This window comes from Chlamydomonas reinhardtii, chromosome 9 (assembly GCF_000002595.2).
Source record: "Chlamydomonas reinhardtii strain CC-503 cw92 mt+ chromosome 9, whole genome shotgun sequence".
In the NCBI taxonomy this organism is placed as follows: domain Eukaryota; kingdom Viridiplantae; phylum Chlorophyta; class Chlorophyceae; order Chlamydomonadales; family Chlamydomonadaceae; genus Chlamydomonas; species Chlamydomonas reinhardtii.
The window spans coordinates 2,896,239-2,905,419 of record NC_057012.1 but is presented as its reverse complement, the minus strand read 5'-3'; the positions used below and the strand labels follow the sequence as shown (position 1 = coordinate 2,905,419).

The 9,181-nt window shown below is 61.7% G+C and overlaps 2 protein-coding genes across 2 annotated transcripts; both read left to right on the top strand.

The window, feature by feature from the left end:
* Positions 1–621: 621 nt before the first annotated feature.
* On the top strand, positions 622–3,829 carry CHLRE_09g388353v5 (uncharacterized protein). The gene is made up of 2 exons (XM_043065465.1): positions 622–1,117; positions 1,430–3,829. Exon 2 carries the CDS (start codon positions 1,448–1,450, stop codon positions 3,176–3,178), a length of 1,731 nt encoding a protein of 576 aa, XP_042921043.1. The 5' UTR covers positions 622–1,117; positions 1,430–1,447; the 3' UTR covers positions 3,179–3,829.
* A 102-nt stretch (positions 3,830–3,931) lies between these two features.
* CHLRE_09g388352v5 (uncharacterized protein) lies at positions 3,932–9,108 on the top strand. Its single transcript, XM_043065464.1, has 6 exons — positions 3,932–4,693; positions 4,825–4,912; positions 5,081–5,814; positions 6,004–6,146; positions 6,474–7,392; positions 7,643–9,108. The coding sequence occupies exons 2-6, from the start codon at positions 4,834–4,836 to the stop codon at positions 7,877–7,879; spliced, it is 2,112 nt and encodes a 703-aa protein (XP_042921042.1). The 5' UTR covers positions 3,932–4,693; positions 4,825–4,833; the 3' UTR covers positions 7,880–9,108.
* Positions 9,109–9,181: the final 73 nt, after the last annotated feature.

The following is a 9,181-nucleotide window of genomic DNA, read 5'->3' as shown; positions in this document are numbered from 1 at the left end:
GTGGGCGTGGGCGGGGTAGGGGCCGGGGGCTGGGTGGGTGGGCGGCGCGGCTGGGCCAGTGGCGGGGGCGGCTGCGGGGACGGGGGCGGCTGGGTAGGCTGTGGTGGGGTGCGCCATTCGGCGCGGGTCCCCGCGCAGCAACGTTGTCCTGGCAATACAGGAGGCGAGGTTGCGCGTGCCGAAACCGGTGGCCTGACCCTTGCCCATGGCCAGGGGTGCGGGTATTGAAAGCTGGCCCCGTATTCACCCGGACCCGGTTTTAACTGCGAGTAAATATCCTGGACGCGCGCACAACGGTTTGCAGATTTCGTGCCGTGACCAGCTCTTTCATGCCGAATATGCGGTAAGCTAAACCTCCTAAACCTCCCTGTGACGGTGCTGCCCACCCCAGCAGCCCGCACCACTGTGTCCACCGCCTAGGGAAGTAAGCTGCAGCGGCCGTGTGTCGGTACCGAGTCACGGGGGCAGGGATAGACCCACCGCTGAGATCGAGGCCAAGGACCAACGACTTTCCAAATTTCCCCGCCACGGAAGGCCCTTCAGGCAAAGGTGCAGTGCGGCGCAGCAAGCAATGCGTTCCTGGACATGTACTGTACATGCTTTTAGCAGGCGCGGTTTCTGCTTCTATCGAAAGGTCATTACAACTGCGAATGCCCGGCGTCCCCGCTTCGGCAGGCAAGCGACCGCAGGCGCACGATTTGCCTATGCAGCTACATATCATTATGCTGCAGACAGTGTAGTAGCCTCCTCGAAGTTATCATAGCCGCGACCAGCGGGCACAGCCGCACAATGCAGTCAAACTGGTTGTGTGCATAATACTCTAGCATGGATATGTAGCGTTGGCGTGAGTTACGCCCTCCCATTCGCGTTCCCCCTGCCTCGCGCCAGCCTTTTCGTCGGTTAGCCGTACGGGGGCCACTACTGGTCCGACTCCTGCCCGCAATAAATACCAAGGGCCGGCCCGCTCCAGGCACAGCATCGAGCAAGGCTCATAGCGCTTCACCACATAGCGCAAGCCAGGACCTAGACGCACTTGCCCCCACACCGAGCATTTCTACCTCGCCTTCCAGGACTACCTGAATTTAGTAGCCATCGGAGCTCTGGACACTAGTGCAAGGTAAGAAGAGCTGCTGAGGGGTTGCTGGGGCTCGGCGAGCCAGGATGTGCAACGGGCCCTTGCCATCAGCGAATGCGGTTGCGTCCGACTCACCCGAAAGCAACCGCGAGCAACGCCGTCGCGGCACCTATGTGACCGTATGAGAATGTAATGTAGAGTACCTGCTGCGAGCGTAAGGCGCTTGGGTCCGAGTCTCTGAAGGGGGTAGCTCACGAGCTCGCCGTTTTCCTCACCATCGTGTGCAGTCCGCGGGCCTTCCATTGCGCTAACCGCCGCTCCTCCCTTCCCTTCTGTCACTCCTTCTGCCTGCAGTTGCTTCCACTCGCAAACATGAGAGCGTCAGCATTGCTGGCGCTAGTGCTGGCGGCAGGCCTCGCCTGCTCCGCGCTCGGCCAGACCTTCCCGCCCTACAGCTGCACGCGTGACCCGCAGCAGTCGCGATTCCGGCTGGACATGCCCTACACCGTCGCCGGCAACCGCGTGTGCATGACCACGCGCGTGGTGCCATGCGCTAAGCCCGGATCGCCCTGCTGTGACAAGAAGATCGACCTGTACAAGATTGAGCTGGACATTAACGCTCAGTGCAAGTTTGCGGTGACGGGCGTGACGGTCAACGGTCGCCCCGCGCTGGCGCCCACGTTTGACCCGTACGGCCCCTCTAACTCCAACAAAGCCGTCATGAAGCTGACCGGCCTCAACCTCACACTCGCCACCGCCGAGGGCGCCGTGGTGTGCATGAAGCTGGGCGGCGCCTGCTCCACCATGGACACCCTCTGTACCGTGGGCAACGGCTTCTGCCAGACTGCGCTGGTGCAGAGCGGCACCTGCAACTGCTGTCCTGTGCAGATGCTGGGCTTCATGCCCCCGCCGCCCTCGCCCCAGCCGCCCAACCCCCCGCCTCCCCCTCCTCCCAGCCCCCCTCCTCCGCCTCCTCCTTCTCCCCCTCCTCCCAGCCCGCCCCCGCCGTCTCCCCCTCCTCCCTCTCCTCCCCCTCCCTCTCCTCGCCCTCCTTCCCCAGCGCCCCCGTCTCCCAAGCCCCCCAGCCCCCAGCCTCCTTCCCCTCGCCCTCCCAGCCCCCCTCCTCCGTCGCCTCCTCCCCCGTCTCCTCCCCCTCCCTCGCCTCCTCCTCCTAGCCCTCCTCCTCCCTCTCCTCCTCCTCCCTCGCCACCTCCTCCCTCACCTCCTCCTCCTTCGCCACGCCCTCCTTCTCCTGCGCCTCCTTCGCCCAAGCCGCCCAGCCCGGCGCCCCCCAGCCCGCGCCCTCCCAGCCCCCAGCCTCCTTCCCCCAAGCCTCCCAGCCCTCCTCCTCCGTCGCCCCCTCCCCCGAGCCCGCCTCCTCCCTCGCCTCCTCCTCCTAGCCCTCCTCCTCCCTCTCCGCCTCCTCCGTCTCCTCGCCCGCCTTCGCCTGCGCCTCCCTCGCCCCGGCCTCCCTCTCCGCCTCCTCCGTCTCCCCGCCCGCCCTCGCCTGCGCCTCCCAGCCCCGCGCCGCCCTCGCCCGAGCCGCCCCTGCCCCCCAGCCCTGAGCCGCCCATGAACCCTCTCACCCCCGCCATCCGCCGCCCGCCGCCGCCCGTGCCCGTCAGCTTCCCCTTCTGCGAGTGCAACCGCACCGTCGGCAACGTGCCCTTCACCTTTGACCCCACGCCCGTGGTGAAGAAGGCGGCGTCGGGCCCCAACAAGATGTACTGCCTCACGCTCTACACCACCGACTGCATCGACCCCAGCAACAAGTGCTGCGCCCAGCGCCTGTCCAAGGTGGAGTGGTGGAGCAAGGACGCGTGCCGCAGCAGCGTCAAGGCGGTGTACCTAGATGGCGTCAAGGTGGACCAGCAGTGGGCGCCGAAGGGCACGTTCAAGATCCCCGCGCTCAACATGGCCGCGGCGTCCGTGCCTTCGGCAGGTCGCGAGGTGTGCATTGAGCTCAATGCCAAGAGCGCCTGCCCCACGCTGCAGTCGTTCTGCGCGCGCAGCGCCCAGGGCCGCTGCTACTACGCCATGTTCTCAGAGGACAAGACGTGCTGCCCGCTGGACACGTTCGTGGCAGTCAGCGGGCGCCGGTAATACCGTAGCCCAGGAAGCTCGTGTCGTCATGTGCTGTACTTAGTCGTCTAGGCATAGGTAGGCCAGAGGTAGATGTGTGATGGGACAGGGTTCAAGGCAGGTTGGCGAGGTCCCGTAGGGTGCAGCCGATGCCCGGACCCGTAAGCAGACAGCAGGTAGGCCAGAGGTAGATACGGTAGTTAGTTATTAGGTCGGCCGCATGATTGCTCTGCTCCTGTGTCACTGATTGCGTGCTAGGCAGAGCGTGTTACTGAATGGTAAGGCAGGGGCGTATTGGTAGTTTGGTGTGCTGACACTATCCAAAGGAGGACAGGCTAGCTTTTCCTACGACTCCCAAGTGGTTGACATAGCGGTGATGACTGCTAGCATAGCCATTGGCGTGTTGATTGCACCGCCAATAACGTATTCCAAGAAACTTAACGGGCCGCTGTCCCACGAGTGGGCAGAGGTCTCATTAGCTACAAGCAGTCACTTGAATGCAGGCAAGGTTGAGTAAGCGAGGGCGCATGACACTGGCACGATATGCATGGTTGTGCGGCATCATATATTCAAATGATGATGCCGTCTTTGCGGCTGACTGCACATGAAGCCTACGTAAACAGTCCGCAATGCATTACGGTAGTGAAAGCATACATGTAACAGGCTCATAGAACACAAAGGGTTTGCCGTGCGCGCGCTTGCCGAGCCGGGAGTGGGATACGGTATCCATTGCAACGCTTTCTCTGTCCAGCTCTTCCGTCGCTCTAGCGTCAGGAAAATCCCAGGCTGCGGACACAACTTCTGCCAGTCCGCATCAGTCAGCGACCTAACAAAAGGCTACTGACAGATTCTAGACGGGCACCTGGTGCACCCCTGCCGGGCACTGCATCAAGTTACGTCGATGGCCAGTAAGCTAGTCGCCCGGCGCGCCAGGACAGTGCTGCTCGTTACCCCTATAGGTTCATACAATACAAAGAAATTGAGCCGGGGCCTGGTCGCAACTGGGAATGGGGGGCGGTTGCCGACCGTTTCTGGCTACACGGGGCGAGTTGACCACCCCTACTCCTGGACCTCTCGCTGGGTTCGTGCTGCAGTTGACTTCCCAAACCATATGCCCACTCTTGAAACTTGCAGTGCGATATGACTGCTGTCAAATCATCCGGTTATCATGCCTGCAGAGCGAAGCCCGCAGACCGAGGTCTCTCGCGACAGCGGACCCCATGCCGTCCGCAGGCCGTCCACCATGGAACACATGCATTCGATATAATGGAAGTGGCCATGGCGGGCCAAGCGCTGATACCGGGCGTGCCGCTCGTCGGGCCGCTCGTCGGGTGGGCACTCTACTCGCGGCGTGCATTCGAGTGCGCCAGCATGCACCCGTCGAATGCACAAAGCTTCATAACATGCATACATATAAATGCTGTAGTAATTTGAACGACTGTACAGACTATGTATTCAAAGGCGCGACCCACCGCTGCTTCCTCTGCTGCGCCTGATATTTGCTTTAAGTTATCTTGCATTCTTAACATTTAACAGGTAAGCTGAGGTGCCGGCTGTTCCGCCACAATGGCACGCTCCTGTTGGCCCCTGAACCCTCGGTCGGATGCGCAAGTATTACAGTAAGGCTTTCAAACGTTGTAGCCGCACTCGCCCGCCGTTGCGCGCAGCGTGTCACAATGAGCGACGACACGCGGTCGAGCAAGCAGTGGCGGGCCTTGTGGTGTGCCGTGCTGGTGCTCAGCCTCAGCGTACCAGGTGAGCCGCAACCGCCATGCTGACAGCATTAAGTGCGCCCAATGCCACTATGTTTCGCGCCGTACGCTATGTCGTAGCGCGACACCGCGGGCAATTCTCAGGGCATGGCTGCGCATATGCCAGGTGGAATGTGCACACCGCCAACATCCAACTGTACACCGCCCGCAGGCTTGCGGGCTCGCACCCTGCCTCCTCAGCAGCGGCACGGCGAAGACTCTGCTCTTGATGTTGCGCTGAGAGGGCGGGCCTTGCAGGCCACCTCGGAAATGTCGCCCAGCCCGCCAGCCAGCCCGTGCCCTGTCCGCTCTCCACGACCTCCCAGACCGCAGTCCCCCTCGCCCCGACCCCCCTCGCCCACGCCGCCTTCGCCCAAGCCCCCCTCCCCTTCTCCACCCGCGCACCTCACCTCCACCACTGCCACCGCTCTCGGAGGCAGCCTGGCGTGCCTGACCGGCGTGCAAGACTTCCTCAGCGCCATCCCCAACCCGCCCATCATCGGCACCTTCATGTCGGCTCTTCAGGAGCTGCCCGCGATGGGCTCTGACGGCAGCTCCGCGGGCGGGCTCTTCGACAACCTAAAGCTGTCCTTGCTTGCCGGCTACGCCATGGCCCAAAACGCCCGCCTGCCCGTCTTCACGGGTGCTGAGATCGGCGAGTACGAGAGCGGTGTGGACGGCCTGGACGCCGCCTGTGCCAACATCGACAGCAACGTGCAGGCCGCCTCGCAGTACGTGCTGGGCGTGGTCACCACCGCCTTCCTGAACGACCTGCAACTGCCGGAGTCCAGCTCCACCTCCTCGGCTGACACCGACCAGCAGAAGTCATGGCTTGAGGCGCTGAGTGGGCTGTCCGTGTGCGCCGCCATCAACCCCTGCGAGAACACTTACATCATGGGCTTCGACGTGAGTGGTGCAAGCAGTGCGGGCAGGGGTGTGCCGGTGTCTTCATTTTGCACTTTGCGTGTCTCACACGCACCAGGAGAGGTCCTCTCTAAACGGAATCTCTTTTCAACCCCCTTGCTAGCACGTACACAACCCTGCCGCATCGCTCCTTTCCCACGAACGTGCCCTTACTTGCCTTCCCCCCTACAGGGCTTCAGCACCCCGCCTATCAACACCGAGGTGGGCCAGCTCACATTTTCGCTGCTGCGTGCGGGCTTCAGCTACGGCTCCAACTTCAACACCAGCTTCATGGATCTGGTGGTGCACAACGCCTGGAGCTACGACTGGAGCAAGTGAGTGAACAAGGAGTTCCCCGCGCTGCGGGTGCATGCGCTTGGGAGGGAGGGAGGGCTGTGAGGGGCTGCAAGTAAGGCGAAACATGGGGCTGTGAGGGCAAGTGTAAGGGGGCTGTGAGGGGACATGAGGGGACGTGAGGGGGCGTGAGGCGCTGTGCGGAAACTGTTAATGTTGGGGATGGAGGCCACGTGCTGCTTCCTTCCACACGTTGATCAAGTTGTTCATTCACATGTTGTGCTCGTGCCCCCCGCCTCTTCCCATCTCACACACGCCACGCCACATCCCTCGCTTGCCTGCCCCCGCTCCCTCCTGCCCACCGCCAGGCGCCATGAGCCCGGCACGCTGACGGACGTGACGCGCCCCGTCAACGTGCTTCTGGGCGGCGGCGTAACGTGGGGCCTGGACCTGTCAGCGGAGGAGGGCGGCCCCACGCTCGCCAGCATCGCCCTGGAGGCCGAGGCCAATCTGGGCATCTCCACAGTCGGCGGCTCCAAGGAAGTCATTATCACTGCCAATGCGCGGGGCCCCACGCTCACCATCGCTGACGTCATCGAGCTGGATTTCTCCGGCATGCTGGATTTGGGCCAGAACATCCAGTTCCGGTACAAATCAAAGTCGGACTTCTTTTTCCAGTACGTTCTGTACGCGTCAGCCAACAACGACATCTCCGGGCTACTGCAGGACGCGCCCGGGCTTAGCGACCTGCTCACCAACATCGTCACGTTCGAGGGCAGCGTCAGCCTGGCGGTGCAGGTGGACGCGATTGGTGCGGCGGTGCGCATTGAGGTTGACGGCAGCTTCAGCATTGCGGATGACATCGCCAGTCAGTTCGACATCCCCTCCGCCGGCGGCAAGGTGTCCATCCTGCTGACCAAGAAGCACAAGGAGTCGGACTTCCGCGTCACGCTGGTCATCAACGGCAAGGCCTATTGCGTGGGCGTGTACAACCGCGGCTCAGGCCATGGTGTGGACACGTGCCCCACCGGCACTGTCAAGGACCCCAACGGCCTGCTGTGCTACCCCACCTGCCGCGCCGGCTACTACTTGGTGGGGCCTGTGTGCTGGCAGTACTGCCCCTCCGGCTACACAATCACCGGCGCCCACTGCCTCAAGCCGGCTGCGTACGGTCGTGGCGGAGGTTATCCCTGGAAGTTCGGGGACGGGCTCAGCCTTGACGCCGCCAAGAGGCGCTGTGAGAAGACCAACCCGGGCGGCTGCGAGAAGAACGGCGAGATCTACTACGTGAGTCCATGCGCGATGGGGGACTTGTGTGGATGGGTGGGCGGCCAGGGGCGGGGGTGGCCAGGTGGGCGGGCGGTTGGGCGGAAGGGCGGGTACGTTTTAGAACCTGGTTTGGGAAAGGGTATTCCACAGGTCGGCAGGCTACTTCCCTAGGGATGCGGACGCATGCACACACTCATGCCTCTCCCTACCTCCGTGTCCTGATCCCTTCCTCCCCTCTGTGCCTCTCCCCGTCTCTCCCCACGCACAGCCCAAGTGCCGCTCTGGCTACTCCGCTTTCGGCTGCTGCACCTGCTCGCCCAACTGCCCCAGCGGCATGACTGACATCGGCGTGAGCTGCCAGAAGCAATCGTACGGCAACGGGGCTGGCTTCGCCTTGGGCTGTGCCTCCGGCGAGGACAAGTCGGGCACGTTCTGTTACTCGCAGTGCAAGGCCGGGTACACGGGTGTGGGCTTCCTGTGCTGGCAGTTCACGTGCTCACCGTAAGCCTGGCCTGGCTTGGCCTGGCCTCCCTGTGCATACCGCATAAGCCGCATTGTTTTCGTGTGTGTACTGACGTGTGGCACTCACAGTTGCGCCAGTATTGAGTTTGGTGCAAATGAACGCATGCACGGACAGGGGTGTTCCTGGGGGACCTTTCCCCCCTGAACCGCTGCACATCTTTATCACCACCAATCTCCATCTGGACGCACTAACCCACCTAATTCATCGAAGAAGTAGGATGAGAAGTAGGATGAAAAGATTCTACCACATGCCTGATGTACAATTTAGATCCTGTTCATTTCCGGCTACCGTAATTTGCTTGGATGTGCGGGTACCGTGCATATCTGCCGATTTATGAACTTCTGACATGATTGGGGGGTGCATGAGTTCATCCTAGTTAGCCGGCGCGCGGCGCTCACGTGGCATTATTCGCCCTTTTTGCATTACCGCATGTCCTTCCCACCACCAGTCACAATATGGTGGCCGGTAACTCCATGCCTCCCATAAGAAACATAGTCACGTCACGGGTGAGAGGTAATAGGGCCTTTGGTCTGGTAACGTATGTCATGGGCTGATGATGGGCAACTATGGGCATGAGGTCACATACCGTATACGTGATTCAGGCGTCCGGAGCATAGGGCAACCTAAACATTGCGCTCGCATGATCGCATTACGGCTTATAATCACGTAAGTGGCAATGGAGGCTGGTGCACGTGCCCTCAGACGTGAGCAAGGAAAACTGAACTCGAGTTGCTTCATTGCGATCACATGCACAGAAAGCTGCCCACCTGAAGAATGACTTAATGACAGCCGGAAGTGAAGGTGTCGGGCCACGCCGGTTGGGGTTTTAGGCGCCTGTACATAGCCTCAAGTAAATATGAAGGTGCTGGCCTGCAACACTTTGGCCGTGTGACGCACGCACACGCAATGGTGGCAGATGGGCTTGAGTGGTCGACACACGCACGGATGTTGTTCGTTCCCCAGCAGGCAGGGGGCTTGGCTTAAGCTAGCGGCATTCATGGATGTGCTGAGACTTGCTGAGGTAACTACATACGGTACCATGGGTCATAAGCACATACACGCGACTGGGCTTGCTACGCCCACCCCACATGCAGTGCAGCGGCCGACGTGGGGGCAGTAGGCGTGAGCACGGCGCACACAGCACGTGTGTGTGTGGCTTCTGCTAGCTGCGAGCCTGTGACGCCAGGGCCCTCTTGTAATCAATGATTTGGGCGCAAGTGGTGCATTCTTCGGTTCCAGCCCTCGCTAACTCCTTGTCTTGGCTCTGGCTAGTGCAATGCAGAG